General features: G+C 40.0%; 1 protein-coding gene across 3 annotated transcripts in view; it reads left to right on the top strand.

Annotated features, from left to right (window-relative positions):
• Positions 1–18,294, top strand: part of Vps13c (vacuolar protein sorting 13 homolog C) — a 159,208-nt gene that overhangs the window by 93,151 nt on the left and 47,763 nt on the right. For all 3 annotated transcript variants that reach the window (XM_013346382.2, XM_005347681.3, XM_013346383.2), the window contains 12 exons: positions 1,148–1,452; positions 2,488–2,635; positions 4,569–4,719; positions 6,534–6,643; positions 8,159–8,328; positions 9,635–9,882; positions 10,867–11,096; positions 12,205–12,297; positions 14,977–15,342; positions 15,693–15,779; positions 17,602–17,751; positions 17,905–18,169. In XM_013346382.2, the coding sequence (XP_013201836.1) occupies positions 1,148–1,452; positions 2,488–2,635; positions 4,569–4,719; positions 6,534–6,643; positions 8,159–8,328; positions 9,635–9,882; positions 10,867–11,096; positions 12,205–12,297; positions 14,977–15,342; positions 15,693–15,779; positions 17,602–17,751; positions 17,905–18,169 (2,323 nt within the window). The remainder of the gene's footprint in view (positions 1–1,147; positions 1,453–2,487; positions 2,636–4,568; positions 4,720–6,533; positions 6,644–8,158; positions 8,329–9,634; positions 9,883–10,866; positions 11,097–12,204; positions 12,298–14,976; positions 15,343–15,692; positions 15,780–17,601; positions 17,752–17,904; positions 18,170–18,294) is intronic.

Genomic DNA, 18,294 nt, shown 5'->3' with positions numbered 1-18,294 from the left:
TATCTTTATTTATGTTTGTATATACACATATGTATTGTTTGCTTTTCTGTACTTGTGAGTTTTGTTGTTGTTTTTGTTTTGTTTTGTTTTGTTTTTAGAGACAGGGTTTCTCTGTGTAACAGCCCTAGCTGTTATGGAACTAGCTCTGTAGACCAAGCTGGCCTTGAACTCACAGAGATCTGTCTGCCTCTGCCTCCCGAGTGCTGGGACTAAAGGCCTACACTACCACCACCCAGCTTGTTTGTTTGTTTCTTTTACGCAGGACCCCATATAGCCCAGACTGGCCTTTTGTATAGCTCAGGATAATCTTGAAATTCTGACCCTCCTGCCTCTACCTCCTAAGTGCTGGGACTAAATGTATGCACTACCACACCCAGCTATTATTTTTATGTATTTTATGGTTTGCATTGTTTGCTGTTGTAATTTAGGGCTTTCCAATATTAGTTGTTTGGTAAATGCCCAAAGGTCCTTATGTAGTTGAAGAACAAATATTGAAACTTAGAGTTTTGATTATATTTGTGATCAGCCAAGCCATGAAATTCTTACTTCTACTGTGTCCTTGCAAATATTTTGGGCTGAAGAGTTTAAATCTGCTTACTGGTTCTCCATTTCTACCTAAACCATCATGTTTATGTTTCTAGAATGTGTGTATTTTGGGGTAGTGGAAGAGATAAAGTTACTCTTGTATGATTAATGGGTGCACACTAAGAATATTGTTTTTAGATTCTTCATTTGGAAAATACTTTTTCAGTTGAAATGGAGGTGAAGTATATCTTACCACAAGTACCTTTTGATTCCTGTCAATGATTGCAAGATGATAGGATGATAGACAATTACCCATATTTGTACATCTCAGGTACATTACAAAATCTTCATGAATTAGCTGCTGAAGCATTAGTTACCAAGAATAAACTTTATACTTGCATCCTGAAAGCACACGAGTCGAACCTGCTTTGGGAAAGAGTGCTAACTTCCTTTTCACTTAAATTCCAATGTACGATGCGTAGTCATTCCGAGGAAAGTGGGTGCTTAAGTCATAAGTGACATTTCTCTCACGTGTGATCTCTGGTGAGCTTTCACTCACAGGAAATGCCTCTGCGGGGTTTTCCTTGGTGCACTGTGTCTATCTGTCATTCTCTCCGAACAGAGCTTCCTCAACAATTTCCAAACTGCCAAAGAAGCCTTGAGTACAGCCACCGTCCAGGCTGCAGAAAGAGCTGCATCCAGCGTGAAGGACCTGGCGCAGAAGAGCTTCCGGCTTCTGATGGACATCAATCTGAAAGCGCCTGTCATTACTATTCCCCAGTCTTCTGTGTCTCCTAATGCCGTCATAGCAGACCTTGGCTTGATCAGGGTTGAGAACAAGTTTAGCTTGGTTCCTGTGGAGCACTACTCTCTTCCCCCAGTGGCTGAGAATATGAGCATCCAGCTTACTCAGCTGAAACTCTCCAGGTTTGTGTGTGTCGTCTAGCTGTTTATTGCTTTCTGTGCATTTCCAAAAATTTGTTTTCACCTGCAGTAATTACTATGATAATTCGTAATCCTCATTCTGTATTTATTACAATTAGGAAACTGACTGCTGCTTTCTGGCCAGTAGTTAATAGTAGAATGCTTTGGAGGGCCTATGTTTTGTCTTAATAATTTTATAGTATTTTTTCCATTCTTTAAAAATGATTATAAAATTAAGATTTCCTAATGAGGAAGGGACAGGGCACATGTCTTTAGATCCACCAATTCAGGATCTGAGCTGGGAGTCATGAGCTCACAAGTCTGAGACGAATTTAGGAAACACAGTGAGACCCTATCTCAAAATAGAAAAAGAGCTCTATACTTAGTAAATATTTGTTTTGTTTTCCTTAATTCTATATAGCTATTTATTTTTCTGTGTGATAGAGAGGCCTTCCTGAATTGTAGTGTGATTTAAGATGTTCATTCCCAAACCTTGTTAGGCTTAGGAGTTTCCAGTGAGGCCTCCAAGAGTCCTTAAATCAAAGCATGAAAACCTTGCCTCTGTTGGACAGCAGTGCTTACTCGGTTGTGTAAATGGTTGTTGGCAGACAAACTAGAAATGGCTGTTGCTCTGTCTTCATTAGCTTGTAGGTTTGGTATGTTTTTCTTCTTGAGTTTGGAGAAATAATGCCACCTTAAGGCTAAATACGCAGTAACTCTCTTAATTATCTGGTTTTGGAAAGGTGTGGCCTTTGCTTACACAGCATTGGACTAGTGTCCTGTCATACAGTCCTGGTAACAGTAGACACATTTGTCAGACCTGAGTCAAAGTTTATCTGAGTTTATTGTTTCAGATAGCTAGGCATATGAACCTGATTTACTCTGATGGGTTGATGTCTGAAAAGAAACATGTTCTAAAATAATCCTGATTGCAGCTTTTGAGCATTTAGGAAACATACAAAATATGTCTGTCTTCATTTTAAGATATAAACTTAAAAATACGTGGCTATTTATAAGAAATCCTCGTTATTCTTTCAGAACTGTTTTACAGTTTGACTCGCTCCAGCCTGACATTGAAATCTTAGAACCAGTGAACATGCTTTTATCCATACAGCGGAATTTGTCAGCAGCATGGTACACACAGATTCCAGGCATGGAGATCAAAGGAAAGCTTAAGCCTATGCAGGTGAGTGTGTAAACTACAGAAAGTGCTGGGTAGGCTTGTCTTGTTTGCAGTGCAGCTGGTGTGTCTGAAAACCAGCAGTGAGGTCTTTGTCCCACACTGTTCTTTATTTCACTGCAGTTAGACATTTGGTAAAGCAAGGATGAAGCCTGAGATGAGGCCTGTGTGGATCTACTGAAGATATATATTTTTTGAATTGGAAAGTTTGATTAAACTCTGTATATGTATGTATGTATGTATGTATATATGTACACATCTACCTACCTACTACCTACCTACCTACCTACCTACCTACCTACCTACCTACCTACCTACCTACCTACAGTGTTCTGCCTGCATGTAAGCTGCTGGCCAGAAGAGGGCACCAGATCTTATTACAGATGGTTGTGAGCCACCATGTGGTTGCTGGGAATTGAACTCAGGACCTCTGGAAGAGCACCCAGTATTTTTAACCGCTGAGCTGAGCCATATCTCCAGCCCCAATTAAATCTGTAATGTAGTAAAATTGTCAGAGTATTTAAATTGATGCTCAGATATTACATTCAAAACAAAAGTATCTATGTTTTATTCATGCATAATTTGCATGTATTGGGGCACAATAGTTTGACTAGTATTGCCCTGTATAGAGGAGGGGCCCTCTTTTATTTAGAAATAGTTACTTGAATACGCATGTGCCTTTATTTGGGAGGCAGCAGTATTTTCAGTAGCATAGTTTAGGTCTGTCTAGAGTTTTGAGGTCAAGGGTCAAACCAGGAAGGATATCAGTGAATGACCCTAGTAACATGTTTCCAGGACATCACTTCAAGAGTTAGAAACTGTGGGGCCAGAGGTGTGGAAAGCCACCTAGTAGATGAGCAGTTTCTCAAGGTAGCCGCTCTCAGGCAGGTCTGATATCTTGGCTGACATCACAAGTAAGAAGTTTTAAAGTTGATATCATACCTGTTACCAGAAAACTGGGGCTTAGACTAAGCAAAACATCCTTATTACCTGGTGCTTCATGTTCCCCCATCATCGTATAGGCAGGAAGCTAGACAGTGCTTGAAGAAGGTGCATGCATGTGTTTTGCATGCGGTTAAATGCAAATGCTTAAACAACTCATGCACAAGTGCTTATACAAGCGTTGAGGACTGCTGTGTGTGCTGGGGAGGGAGGGCTGAACAAGGAGAAAACGACCAGCTTCTAAGCAAAGCCTGAGCTAATGGGTCTTACTAACCTGGGGCAGTTTCCTTCAGCCGGCTGCTCCATGTCGTTCAGCTCTCCACCATAAAGATGCTATTATTCATGTCCTAAAGATAAAAAAGACTTGCATTAGAGAAGCTGAGAAACTTGGCTCACACACAGCTTAAAGGCATAGAGCTAGTTCAGATCTGTCTCAAGAGCTTCTTAGTCTTTTTCTCTCACACTCCCTTTTGTAAAGGTAAAAAGGGAGATGCTGCTTTCCTGGTATGCATGATGTCTTAGAAAGTTCTTGGTAGTTGGATTAGCTATTGTTGTAAGAGGTGGCATATTTGCTAAGCTACCAGATGTTTGTGTATGTCCATTTGTGTCTGTAGTGAGAACAGAGCTCCAGAGCAAGAGAACAGGTCAGTTCTGGTAGAGACTGGAAGCTGAACATGTCCCTGTGTTGGACTTGGAGGGAAACAAGTGATAGCAAATGAGCTGGTGCTGGATGAGGTAAAGGAGAGGTGGAGTGGAGCCTGGAGCGAGGCCTAGGAAGAGAGTGGCGTGGTCTCAGGGCAGGCAGAAAGGGCACTGGGTTCCAAGGGTCTGGTTGCACTGGGGGTGTGTGTCATCCTAGAAGAGACAAAATGTTTCTCTACACTCAGCACCTGTGTTTTCTCTCTCTCAAGTAGATGAATCATTCATTCATTCATGAGGCTATAAAGGCATAAATTTTTTTCTTACATCACGTAAACAAATTATTAATGGTTTTCAGGTTGCTCTCAGTCAAGATGACTTGACAGTTTTAATGAAAATTTTGCTGGAAAACCTTGGGGAAGCCTCTTCACAGCCAAGCCCTACCCAGTCTGCACAGGAGGCTGCAAGAGTGAAGAGAGACACTCGGAGTGGGCCTGACTACCTTAAAGGTAAGAGCCAATGAAGAGTTTTGTGTTGGTATTAAAAAATTAGCAACATCACACACTGTTCTCTGTTAGCTGCGTAGCACAGTGTAGCACAGCGTTGTGAAAAGATTCAGTATTCTTAGTGTTTACTGTGGAAGGTCTGCTGGAGTTGAGGCTCCTATTGAAGCTTCCAAGGGAGGTGTATGCATTGTCTACGACAAGGGGAGAGTCTCTTGTTCTTGCCTCCACAGTGAGTATTTGTTCTTAGCTTGTGGAAGCTAAATTTGCTGAATTCACTGGGCACTGAGGTGGTCCCTATGCGAGAGAAAACGCAAAGCAGGCAGGTAGCGTGGTAAGATGTGAGAATAATTCAGAGAGAAAAGAGCTTTGGTGTGTCGACTGACCCCTGAGGAAGGACGGTATTCTCTTACAGTAAGAGCTTTACACCTGGCTTTATTGGAGAATGATGCTCTGAAATGTGACAGGAAATTTCTAGGTTACTAAAATTAAAGCTTTTAAGAGCACTGTGACCCTTTAAATTCAGCCATTTTAAGTGGTACAATCACCAGTTATTTTGCTCTTTTCTAATTGTTCTTGAGGAAGTCCCTCACTTTGTAGGCCAGGCTGGCCTCAAACCTGTGACGGTTCTGCTGATTCAGTCCCGAGGTGCTAGAGTTACAGGTGTGCCCCACTGTACCCTGCTGTGCACTGTCCATTATTTAGAGTCATTGATATGGAGAGCAGATGTTTTTTACGAGACAGCCAGTAGGTGATATTTCCACAACTGAAGCAAGATAAAGCACCTTTTGCTCCCATGAACCTCTCCAGAGTGCTCCTTGATCTTTACTGATGAAGCTGCCATTAGTAATTGCTGTCATGGTGCCAGCGTTACCTCCATAATTAGGCTGGGCATGTTCTGGGATTCTCAAGAGTGTGGGAAAGAGGTTTCTGGTTTAAATAGCTGAGGCCAGGGTCATCCTTTGAGTTTGGGTTCGCCTCGGGCGTAGACAAATGCTGGATAAGTAGGCTGTTGTTAATAGGACACTGGAGATGAACAAACGTGGGTGATGAATGGTCTCGTTGAGTTTGGCTGTGATCAGATTTGTGTTTCTGGTTCTCATTTTATGGTTATTTGTTCAGATGCAAACTGCAAATACAGTGGTGGAACAGAAATTATTTTCTGTAAACACAGAGCCAAAGCCTGAGGGTTTTCCTGCCTGGCAGAGTCTCGATTTTCTAGTAATTTTCCTAAAGAAGGACCCCGGGTCTCCAAAAGGTTGTAGACTTGTTTTATCTGTTCTGCATATCCTGTCTGTCTAAAGACGAGAAGGAAATTAATTACTTCTGGAGTCCCTTCATGTCAGCATTTTGAGGCTTCCCCATCATGGTGCATTTCAGCTGTGCTAGTGAGCAAGTCTAAGATGCATCAAAGGTCATGGAAAGTGTTCTTGGCCCGCAGAAGATCTTTTGGCAGCTCCCCAGTCTAGGCAGTGTTTGATGTCACTGTGCATTCGGTTTAATACCAACTAGTTAGGAAAAACTGTGGCAACAACAAACTGCAGTAGCAAGCCTAACTTTGAAGGGATGTTTCAAAGAGTTGTCTTGATATTATTTAAAGATCATTTTTTTCCTATAAGCTCCCTCTGCCATTTTGCCCATTATTAACTATATAGGAATCAATAATTGCCATTTTTATTAATTGTCTAGTGATTTATTTAAATATGATAGAAAGTATGATGTAAATTTAGAATAATAATTTATCTTCCAGCTTTAAAATGTTTAAAACAATGTAGCTACCTAAGAGCCGTGTGTTTTCTTATTTCTGCTTGAACCATCAGAACAAGATTTGACAGACCCAAAGGCCCCTGTGGATCAGACTGTCACCCTTCAGTTTGGCTTCCACTTTGATTCTCTGTCCATTATCCTTTACAACAATGACAGCCACCAGGTAAATGTGTGTGTGTGTGTGTGTGTGTGTGTGTGTGTGTGTGTGTGTTGTGTGTATTGTTGTTCTTGTTGTTGCCAGAGATGACTCCTTTGCTCTTGAGAGTATTCAGTTTTTGTATGTTGGCACTTTTTATTTTAACTATTAATAAAATTTAGTGTATCTACAATTCCTGTTTGACCTGAAAATGTACGTGGTTCATATGCTCAGCCTTTCCCCTAGGTTTCCAATCTTACCAGACCAGGAAAGGTGTTCAGGGTTTCTCTCTTTCCAGAAAGACAGTACCAAAATGCATTTATCCATCACTAAGAGAGGAGTTTTCCATATGAGTGTCTGGCCATATGTTCAGTTTTATACACAGTAGTCATTACTATTTAGGAAGAATAATACTGTCTTTGGAGTCTTTCACGATTATGTCCAGTCAATAATAGATAAGTATGTTTATAATAGGTCAGCAGTACTTTAGAAAGCCATTTTGTAATGCATAGTATCATGTAATAAATATTTTATAAGTTAGTTATGTCATATGTTAATGCCCATAACATGTCATATAATGCCCACAGTTCATATCTATTGTAGAGTTTATATCTGTGTTCATATGCATTTCATATGCTATTTGCACTTTTTGTTTTCTGGATGTTTTACAGTGTTCATGCATTTCTCCAGTTGAGCTTTGTGATATTATCTGTTGTTTGTGCAACCAACTGCCTAAAGTTCTAGTGCTTGGCATTTGTGCAAACCTCAGCAAATGCCTTTACTGAAAGTGCAAGTTCCACACACTCCTTATCTCACCTACAGACAGTTCATCTGTTGATCTCCAGCCTTCAAATGCTGCTGCTGTCTTTGGCTTTTCTTCAACCCTTACTCTTTAGACACTGCGTACTGTCACCTTTCTTTGGTTGCATATCTTCATTTCCCTTAAACTTTCCCCCTGTAATTTCTCACTGTTTTATATGAGACTCTTCTTAGTTCATGCTTGTAGTACAGTGGCTTCCTTTGTCTGTACTAGACAGTGGCACAGCTTATGTCCTTAGTAATTCTTGTAGATCCACTCGGAGGTTTTTATTTAGAAACATTCATCATAACAGTACACGAGCATTGCCTCCTCTCAAAACCACCCATCCAGACCATCTGCATCAGGGATTGTTTGGAAATGTCTGTGTATTACAGGTCATGTCTGTCAATAGTTATACAGTTTGTAGAGTATGTCTGTGTTTATAAGATAGATGCATTGTCTTTGCCAATAATGCTATCATTCTCACCTCCTTGCGGTCACTGTACTGTCTGAAGCTAGTGAGTATGTTGAGTACTGACCAGTGTGCCAAGGGGACATGCAGATACCTTAGTGCAGCCATGTACTCACCTGTGTTTGTAGTACTCGGTTCCATATGTGTGACTCAGCCCTTAGAAACGCTGTGAGGTGGTTTGCATTTAAGCTCTGAATTAAGGAATGCACTTAAATATACTTGGGTAATATTTAAAGATCATGTATTCCTTTGCTTGAAAAATGTACTACAGGAGTCCAGACTCTCATTTCATAATGACAGTTTCCGTCTTGGTGAGCTCAGACTACACCTGATGGCTTCTGCAGGGAAGATGTTCAAGGATGGGTCTATGGATGTCAGTCTTAAACTGAAGACATGCACTCTTGATGATCTCCGAGAAGGAATTGAGAGAGCAACATCCAGGTTTGTGAAATCAGGGTTTGTGCGCAGGGTTTCAGGTGGATGTCAGCCTGCCATTGCGAGGTGTGGATCCTTAGCAGAGTCTATCCTTTGGCCTTATTTTCAGAATTGAGCTGTGAGGAGACATAATGGTGCTCTCTGCTTCAAACTTTAAATGAGAGGGGGATTTATTAGTAAAGCCAAGTGCCATTTTAACAATGAGAACTAGAAGATTAAAGAGTTTTAATGAGTTGGTAATGTATTTTTCCAGGTTATTGTCAGTAGGCAGAACTATTATTATTATTTAGAATCCTTAAATTTGTACATCGTTCTGTTTTCTTATTTACTTTGTCTTTTAAACCAGTTCTACAGAATTTCTTCCAGTTTCAGTAGGAATATACGCTGTAGTACCATCATGTTATCAACCCATATTGAAAGATTAGCTTATGTCAGTCTGGTATCAAGTATGTAACCTAAATAGCTTAATTGTGTTTTTACTACTTTCTCACGGAATGAGATGTGTCATATTTTGTACTTTTTTGTGCAAAAGACTATGTTGCTATTTAAACTTGGACAAGATTGTCTATTTCCTGGATTCTGCTGAACCCCGTGACTTTCAGAAAAATGAACAAGCAAGGAAAGTTTGCTCTCATGTAACCTGCTTTTCTAATTACAGATTCCATGACCAGGATAGCTGTCCACAGATCTTTAGGCAATAGTGTTGGGTTGATTGATGAAATCATCTTTAGTAGCCTTAATCTCTTCAGCATGAGGAACCATCATAGATACGGATAAACACTTGTTAATTTGGGTTGCACTGAGCACTATGGGAATAAATCTGATCTCTTTCACACACGTGAGGGTGTATGGGAATCATTTTAGAATTTGGTAAACACTTGTTGATTTGAGTTGCATTGAGCACTATGGTAATAAATTTCATACGGTAATCAAATTATATAGATAAATTATTTCAGGGAAATTTTATTTAGTAGAATAAAAAGGTTGTGCTGTATTTTGAGGGGACTGCATTCAGATATTGCTGATTTCCCACGATCATTTCTGGCACTCATTGATTTCTCTAGTATTGCATTATAATTACAGAATATCCCATAATTGTTTAATCACGTGAATCTTTCTTTGGAGATTAGGCAGCTATGTCTTGGTTGCTAATTGGGTGATTATATTCCAATTAACATCGTTCTTTTTCTATTCAGATTAGAAACTGAAGGGTGAAAGAGAGATGATTAAAATGCAAGGGAACATTTTCATCCCTTTGTTATCTGAGCAGGAGAGAAGGAGTAAAATAATGAATGGTGTGTTTGTTTTTCAGGATGATTGACAAAAAGAACGACCAAGATAGCAATAGTTCTATGGTTGATGTAAGTTATAGACAAGATAAAAATGGAAGTCAGATCAATGCTGTTCTCGACAAGTTGTACGTGTGTGCCAGCGTGGAGTTCCTGATGACCGTGGCAGATTTCTTCATCAAAGCTATGCCTCAGAGTCCAGAAGACATAGCAAAAGAAATACAGATTCCATCTAGACAGACAGCCGTGGGGAGAGTCAAGTCAGAGAAAGGTTAGGAGAAATTACCTATCTGTCTTGCATGAAGATGTCTGTAGTTTAACAAAAATTAGAAGCAGAACCCAGAGGTGGAGAATTTGAGAAAGTAAAATTAGGCTTGTAGATTTAAGCACATTCTTTGTAACACTCCAGTAAGTAAATGTTTTTAAATGACGTAAAGTAGGGAGTTAACCAGTTAGTGGCTGCCTGTTTTATAAAAGGGAGTCATTTATTCAAACATCCTAGTGCATTGGAGGGCAACAGAAAAGCTAGAAGGAGGAGGTGGGAACAGGAGAGGACTCACGTGACTGACCCAGAACCCCCTTTAGTCCCTTAAACTTGGAGGAAGACTGTGAGTGCCTGGTGTAGAATGGTGGAAACCATGTTCCACGTGGTAGTTTTTATATTCCGGCTTTATCAAGTATATTGTTGATTTCCTGTGTTGAATTTAAGGTTGTTTTAAGGTTAGATGGGTTTGATTTCTTTTCTTTAATGTAAAACCTGGGAAAGTCTCAAAGAGAGCTTGTATTGGCAAGATTGGAACATTGCTTTTCCATTTGCTGTGACGTTTTTAACAGTGGTCATGCCTGATAATGCCATGTTTACTTCTGTAAGTTTGTACTGTGGGTCACATGGCATGGAGAGTGGTGTTTTGATGAAACCGGAGTGAACTAGTGACAGTGGTTAATCTCCTTCATCCGAGTCTTTTCCTGACAGCTCTGTTTTCTGCTCCTTGCCCTTGAAGCTGTACTTAATAATTCTGTGTTTGTTTATATGTGCATACACCTACATTCCATCACTAGGAACCTCCTAAATCATGCCATTTATAAATGCTCCAGTAGCAATGATCATCTTTGGCTAGACTTATAATTGCATTTATATATATAATATTTAGTATATATAACATAATATATATATATATATTCATATTCAGCAATGGATAGATGGTCTGTTGTGAAGGTTTACATTAAAATTTTTCTGTCCCTGATGTTTCTTCAGATGATTCTGTAAGACCAAATATGACCTTAAAGGCCATGATCACAGACCCAGAAGTGGTGTTTGTTGCCAACCTGACAAGGGCGGACGCTCCTGCTCTGACAGCCTCATTCCAGTGTAACCTCTCCCTGTCAACGTCCAAACTCGAGCAGATGATGGAAGCTTCTGTGAGAGATCTGAAAGTGCTTGCCTGCCCCTTCCTGAGAGAAAGGAGAGGGAAGAACATCACCACGGTGAGGAAGACTGTAGACAGTTGTGGTGAAGCTAGTGACAGAGTGTAATTCTAGACTCTGCTAGGGAGTGCTTGGCTGAACATCACAGACTTGGGCTTTTGACGTGGAAAATGTTAGGAGGCTCAGTGATTGCCACAGTGACAGAAGTAGGGGTGCCTCCAGGTGAACTCTTTTGATCGTTGCATTTCTCTTGGATAGGTTTTGAATTTTATGAGGACCCAGTGTTTTTTTCCTCACCTTTCTATTTGTTCTCTGTAGTACAACCAATGAGTGAATGAGAAAATAAATGTGGTATGAAAAAAAATTGTAATTGGAGTCATGTGACTAAAAGAGAGGGTTGTATCTTGTTGTTAAAAGTTAATTTAAATTCTGATTTATGTTATTTTTGAAATTTGTGATCGTAGCTTCATTAGCTTACTTATATTAATTATTTTTAGTGCCATGTCTGTAACTTTATGGTAAGAGAATCTTATATTGCTTGGCTCACTTGCAGCATTGTTTTCGATTTGGGGCTTTTGAAGGTATGTTATAAGCACAGAGAAGTGAAGCCTAAGCTTCCACGCTTGATCATGAATTATTCTTCGACATACGGTCTTTTACATGTCACAGAGAACTAATAGTAGTCACTTCACTGAAGACAGGCTCTCATTAAAAACCACCATAGATATGCCGTTGCCATGGCCTCATTTATTAAGAGACAAAGTTACTTTGTATCTTTAATGATATATGTAGGATTCTAGTTTTCATAGTTCAGTTGAAGACTTGAGATCTGTCCTCAGAAGGACCATCTGTGGTATTCACAACCCGTTAGTCTTAATGAAACATCATGTTCTCAGGTGTTAGCTCGTGTTTATAGTTACCTCAAAGGTGCATTTTATGTAGGGCACCATAAATGATAAAGAAGGTGTTTTACCGAGAAGGGAATTCTTTGGAATAGAGTCCTTGAATTGTGCCAGCTTTGATTTGCTGTAGAAGAGCGTCTCTAAGAGGGGCAGCTAATGTGTCTTTGCTTGCCGTAGAGCTGGGCTTGTACTAAAGTTCTTATAACTGTATGGTACATAATGGATGCATTACTAGGGGAATGTGACTTTCCTTTTTTTGTTTCTAGGTGTTACAGCCCTGCTCTTTATTTATGGAAAAGTGCACATGGGCTTCAGGGAAACAGAACATAAATGTCATGGTTAAAGAGTTTGTAATTAAGGTTGGTGCCTCTCATACATATTCTTCCACTGGAGGCTCATTTTTACTTTTACACGGTATTGATATTTTTAGTGCTTTGCAACCATATCTCTTGGTGTCTCACAACCCTGGCATTATTGCTGGGCACTTAATTGGTAATCAAGATAACTCTGTAATTCAAACATCTTTTCTATAATATGCATGCTTATTTGTGCTGTTTTGTAAAGAATATTTTCTCAAATAACTTTATAAACATTTTTGTTTTATTTACTGCTGTGCCTGTGTGTATATACACATATACATGCATTCTATGGTACCATGTAGAGGTCATAGGACAAATTTCTGGAGTCAGTTCTTTCCTTCTGTGTCTCCTAGGAATTGAACTTGGGTCGACAGGCTTGATGGCTAGACTTAACCCATTGAGCTATATTATCTGTCCATAATAATGCCTTTTATCTGTAAATGATGAGAGTCTCTCTCTTTTTTTCTATTTATTGCATGTGTTTATTGGGCAGGTTAAGTAGGTGTGGAGAACAGAGATGGATGGGAAAAGAAGGGAAGAAAGGTCGGTGAGGTGAAGTTGAGATTACTTTATTTGTAGTTACTTGTTTGGTTTTTATTTGCTATTTATTTTGATTCAGCTTAATAATTTATGTGGTTAAATATTCTGTGTGCCTTTACAAATATGTACAGTGGCAGGTATATACCTGAGATGAATTATTAAGATTTATTGTGTTTTACACCCTTATGTAATGTATTGCAAAGGAAAAACAAACCCCAATATTTTTCTAATAGCATTCAGATTCTGTTTTCCCATCTTCTTATGTCTCCCTCGGTGTGGTGTGTGCATGGTGAATCAGAGGTTGGCCTTTGGTGTCTACCTCTCTTTCTCTCCACCCTGTTTTGAGACAGGGTCTTTTATTTAATCTGGAACCCAGTAGTTGGCTGCACTGGCCATTCAGCAAGCTCCCAGGTCCTGCCACAGTTGGCTTTTTCTGTGACTGCTGGAGAACGGAGTCAGGTCCTTATGCTTTAAAGGGGACACTTTACTCAGCAGGCATCTCCCAGCCTGGCGTTTGAGTTCTGAAGCTTGACTTTGTGTCCATTTACAAGTGGGAATAGAGAAGCATTCTGGGTTTTTTCTTTCCAAAGTATGAAAAAAAAAATGAAGGTTTTTTTTTTGTTTTTTTTGGTTTTTTTTGCCAGTAATGATAGATCAAAGACCAATAATGATTGAACTAAGGCTTAAATTGATTTCATCTGCAGTTTTGTATAAATGACAGTATAGTTTTCTTACTTTAAAAAAATATTGGATAGTCTTAAATTGTGTTTTGCTAACTGGTAATGAGTTTACCAACTTAAATACATGGAATGCTAAGTGGAGCAAAACCTTTGAATTTACATGTATTTTTCTAAGCCATTAGGTTAATTGCTGGAATAATATTTCATACCTGTACATATACTTATTTTTGAAGCAGGGTCTTACTTTGTAGCCCCCGCTGGCTTTTAACTCACAGAGATCTGACTCTGTCACCCAAGTGTTGGTTAGGTTAAAGATGTGTACCACCGCACTCTGTCAAACATTTTTTTTCTTACCGTGTGTAAAATGTCCTGTGTAGGGCATTCATAGTTCATTCCTACAAGAGAGTTAATGACACTCATAGGAGAAAGAAGGAAAATGGTGATCATAACCTTTTGTGCAGGCAGCACATGCTTCTAGGCCAGTTCATATGAAAAGCTCTCTGAAAGCTGGCTTTCCTGAACTGAGTCTTCAGAGTCCTTAGAAAGAGATTGAGGAGGAGGAGGAAAAGGCCATCCCTAAAGGACTGGCAGTGTGTGCAATGGCAAAGTGTGAAGAAGCTGAACACGGACAGATGGTGTGGTAGAGTGTGAGCCTAGGTAACGTTCATCAGGCCAGGGGAAACAGCGGTCTCAGCTGATAGGTAAGGAAGCAGTGTGTGCTGGAGTCTGCATGTCTGATCAGCCTGTTAGAGAAGTGGGGGTTAGAGAAATGACCCGTAAAGGACTCTTTCTAAGTTATTTACCCCAAGGTGTTTGAAATGCTGGAGAATCCTGGCTAGCCAGTCAAACAGGCACTGCCCCACAAGGCGCTTTTTGTACCCAGCCAAGGAGAGTTTGAATATATTCTGATAGTGCTGGAAGGTTTCCAGGGATTTGAATACAACAATGTTTTGCCTACATTTGGTGTTGAAAACAGTTGTGGCTGGTGGCATTTTGGAGGGGAGCTGAGGGTGTAGCACTGAGGTAGAGATAGGAATGAGAGTGAGCCAGGGCATTCTCCAATGGTGAGCAAGCATCATTAATCCAGGATGGGACACGAAGGTCTTCAGTCTCAGCCCCCTGCTTCTGACCTTGATGAGTGAAGCTAGCTAGGAGCAGAGTGAAAAAGTTGGCTGCATGTGCACATTTTTGTTGTTGTTCATGTAACATTATCTGGTTCTGAATTAGTAGTTTCCACTTTGGGTTTGACTGTTGATATAACATAAACTATTTAATTCCCAACGACCTGAGCTGAGAGTCTTATACAGTTAGTTGAATTCCCATTTTCTTACTTTCCTTTGTTCAGAACTTAATATATTTAAATTTAAGTTACTTGCTTTTTGACTTTTGAAACCATGTATTTTAATTTTGATTTGGGAGGGAATCTATTCTGAATATATTTATCCTTTCCTTTTTAAAGATCTCCCCTATAATCCTTAATACTGTGATGACCATCCTGGCTGCCATGTCTCCAAAAGCCAAAGAAGACGACTTGAAAGACACTGCTAAGGAGATGGAGAATCTCTGGGCCATCAAATCTGTTACTGATTACAACTCTTGGTTTCTTGGTGTTGACACAGCAACAGAAGTCACAGAAAATTTCAGAGACTTTGAACATCCCCTGATAGAGGAAAACTGTGTGGTTGCTGTGGAGTCAGTTCAGATCACCCTAGAATGTGGCCTTGGGCATCGCACCATGCCCCTGTTACTGGCAGAGTCTAAGTTTTCTGGAAATATTAAAAACTGGACTTCTTTAATGGCTGCTGCTGCTGACATGACATTAGAGGTACGGCCGCATGGGCACCTCCAGAGCACAGCTGGAAAGCACCATTGCAGATGTCAGAGAGACAGCTGCAGCAAGTCTCCATGTGAATAGCTAGCTTAGTCTAATGTTTAATGCCATGGTGTAGTATTACATGTTATAATTAGTCTTAGAGAATATCTTGCTAAGTAGTTTATTGACAGTAGAGCAATAGAAAGGGGGAAACTACATTGTATTTTGTGTGTGTTTCTTTAGGTGGGGTTTTAAAATGGCTTTTGATATAAAACAGTAGCTTAGTATGCTTTTTCTACTGATTACATGATTATATGATTAATGCTGAACAACCAAGTAATTGAAATTCTGCACCTTTTCAGGTTCACTATTATAACGAAATCCATGCTGTCTGGGAGCCACTGATTGAAAGAGTGGAGGGGAAAACACCATGGAGCTTAAAGCTTAATGTAAGGAAGCCAGTGCTTTGCTCAGCGTGATGCCAAGCGTCGTCCTTAGGTGTTAGTTCAGGATTTCCAAGATTTGGTCCAGGGTCTGTGAAACCCCTTAAAACGTTCATGAGGCAATAACTCCTTTCACAGCAATAGTGAAACATCATATATAATTCTTATTCCTGTTTTCTCATGAAATACAGTACAGCTTTTGAGAGACTGATTACGGAAGTTCATCTGAATGTGTAGCAGAACTGAGAATTCGTGCTTTACTGCAGGCATTCAAGACACTTGTCAAAGTCTCTCTTCGTGTTTACGTGAAGAGATACATGTTTACGTGAAGAGATACATGTTTACGTGAAGAGATACATGTTTACATGTAAGAGATACAAGGGATAGCTCTCCCACTCTTAGGACCATAGGACCAGCTCTCCCACCTGTCATAGGCCATGTTACCACAAGACAAATGAGAAATGGGGAGAGCTCTCCCTTGTTCACAACTTTAAGACTGGCTCACTGACACGAGAGCTAACAGAGAGGACTCAGTTGTGCTGCCCTGGCAAGGTGCAGGGCCTGCTCTCCCGAATGTTGCGGCTGCTAAGGGTCCAGGACAGTTCTCTTATGACCACAGGGCCCAGCCTCGAACCAGACCAATGGCCTCTTACAAGGAAAGATAAATGGACAAAGGGGTTCATGGCATGACTCACTGTATCCAGCTTCCATGATGAGATTTTTAAGTTTTCTCCTCTCTTTCTTTTCTTTTCTTATTTTTTTCTTTTTAATTTTATTTGAGGGATGTGCAGGGGCAGAGAGTGGATGTGAAGGGACAGGGAAGTGAATGGGATCAAGATACAGAATATGAAAGACAGAATAAGAATAGTTAAAACATACTTTTTATTTTTATATATGAAAAGTGTTCTCAGTTTTAATTTCTAATATAGTACATATTGGTAGATAAAACTCACAAATGGAACCTTTTAAATTATCCAGTGATTTTTTTAGGAATGAGCCTTCCAAATTGAGAATTAATATTATTATAAACTCTGTTTTTGACATTTATTATTTAACATTTATCATTTCAGAATTCTTGATCTCAAAGTGTGTTTTCCTATGTGTGCAGGAATGTGAAGAGAAGTGTGCTATTAACAGACTGTAGTGTGCTATTAACAGACTGTAGCTGCTCGCCTCGCTGAGCTCACTGATGGAGGAGTCTCACTGCTAGAAACAGTTATAGCAAATTCTTCTTTAGAGATGACCACTCAGTTACCTTGTATTCCTACTCTTTCTGACTAAAGCAGAGGCAGTATCTGGTCTACCTCTCTCTGGCATAACGAGACTGAAAGAATATTTAACACAGGGTTTGAACTACTATTGGAATGAAAATGTGAATGTTATCTGCAATAAATTTAATCCAAAAGCTTACCATGTTACTTACCAAAAAAGGTAGTAGGAAAAATCATCTTATTTCCAGATGACACCACTAACCAGAACCAGTTAGACTCTGGAGTCACCTTCAATTGCTAAGGAACTCAGAACCCAGTCATGCATGCTCAGGAGCTAGCTTACCCTGGCAGTGCAAGGTGTCGGAAGGTGTGGCTGAGTCCGCAGGCTTTGTCCTTAGCATCGTACTGAGTGTTTCCTTTCCATGGCCTAAGTGCAGAGAGAAGGCTGCTGATCTTCGCTGAATCACAGGGTTGCTCTTTATGGTTGAAAATGAGATCTTGAGGAGACATATTGTAAACTAACTAGTTCAGCTGAATCCCTCAATGTTGAGCTTTTAAAAGCTACCATTGGCTATTTGACTGATAACTTAAATTCTGCATGGTATTTATCTTCCTAGGTGAAGAAGAACCCGATCCAGGATAAAAGTTTGATGCCGGGAGATGATTTTATTCCTGAGTCACAAATGGCAGTTCATATTTCTTCAGGAGCTACAATGAATATCACAATATCCAAAAGCTGTCTTAATGTTTTCAACAATTTAGCAAAAGTATGTGTGATTCTGATTTGGGACATTTCATATAGGATTTATGAATGAAACATGTATGGAATTTTTTGTCATCTAAATAAGTTTTAAGAAGACATGTAGCCATGGTAAAATGAGTACACTGCTGGGGTCTCACTGTGCTCTGTTCCTTTGCAGGGCTTCTCGGAGGGGGCTGCTTCTACTTTTGACTACTCTCTAAAAGACAGGGCTCCTTTTACAGTCAGGAATGCCCTAGGTGTTCCCATTAAGGTGCAGCCCAATCGTAACCTCAAGGTGATGGGTTCCCCTGATAAGAGTGACATTTATGATGTGGACACTGGTCAGCATTTGGAGCTGGAATATGACAGCCTGGAACCTTCGCGTCAAGGAAAGCTGTCGATTCTGAGCCGGCAGGAGAGTTCCTTCTTCACACTGACCTTTGGTATGCTGCGCTTCCGTGTCTTCAGAGCATTGCAGGAAATGTGGCTGCTTATTTTTGATAAATCATCCGATACTATTTTGCTGATGTGAAACATTTGGCAGAGGTTGCTGGGTGGTGGTGGCACA

Source organism: Microtus ochrogaster, chromosome 5 (genome assembly GCF_000317375.1).
Source record: "Microtus ochrogaster isolate Prairie Vole_2 chromosome 5, MicOch1.0, whole genome shotgun sequence".
Classification (NCBI taxonomy): domain Eukaryota; kingdom Metazoa; phylum Chordata; class Mammalia; order Rodentia; family Cricetidae; genus Microtus; species Microtus ochrogaster.
Note: the sequence above shows the minus strand (reverse complement) of the source record. Positions and strands in the feature narration are given on the sequence as shown.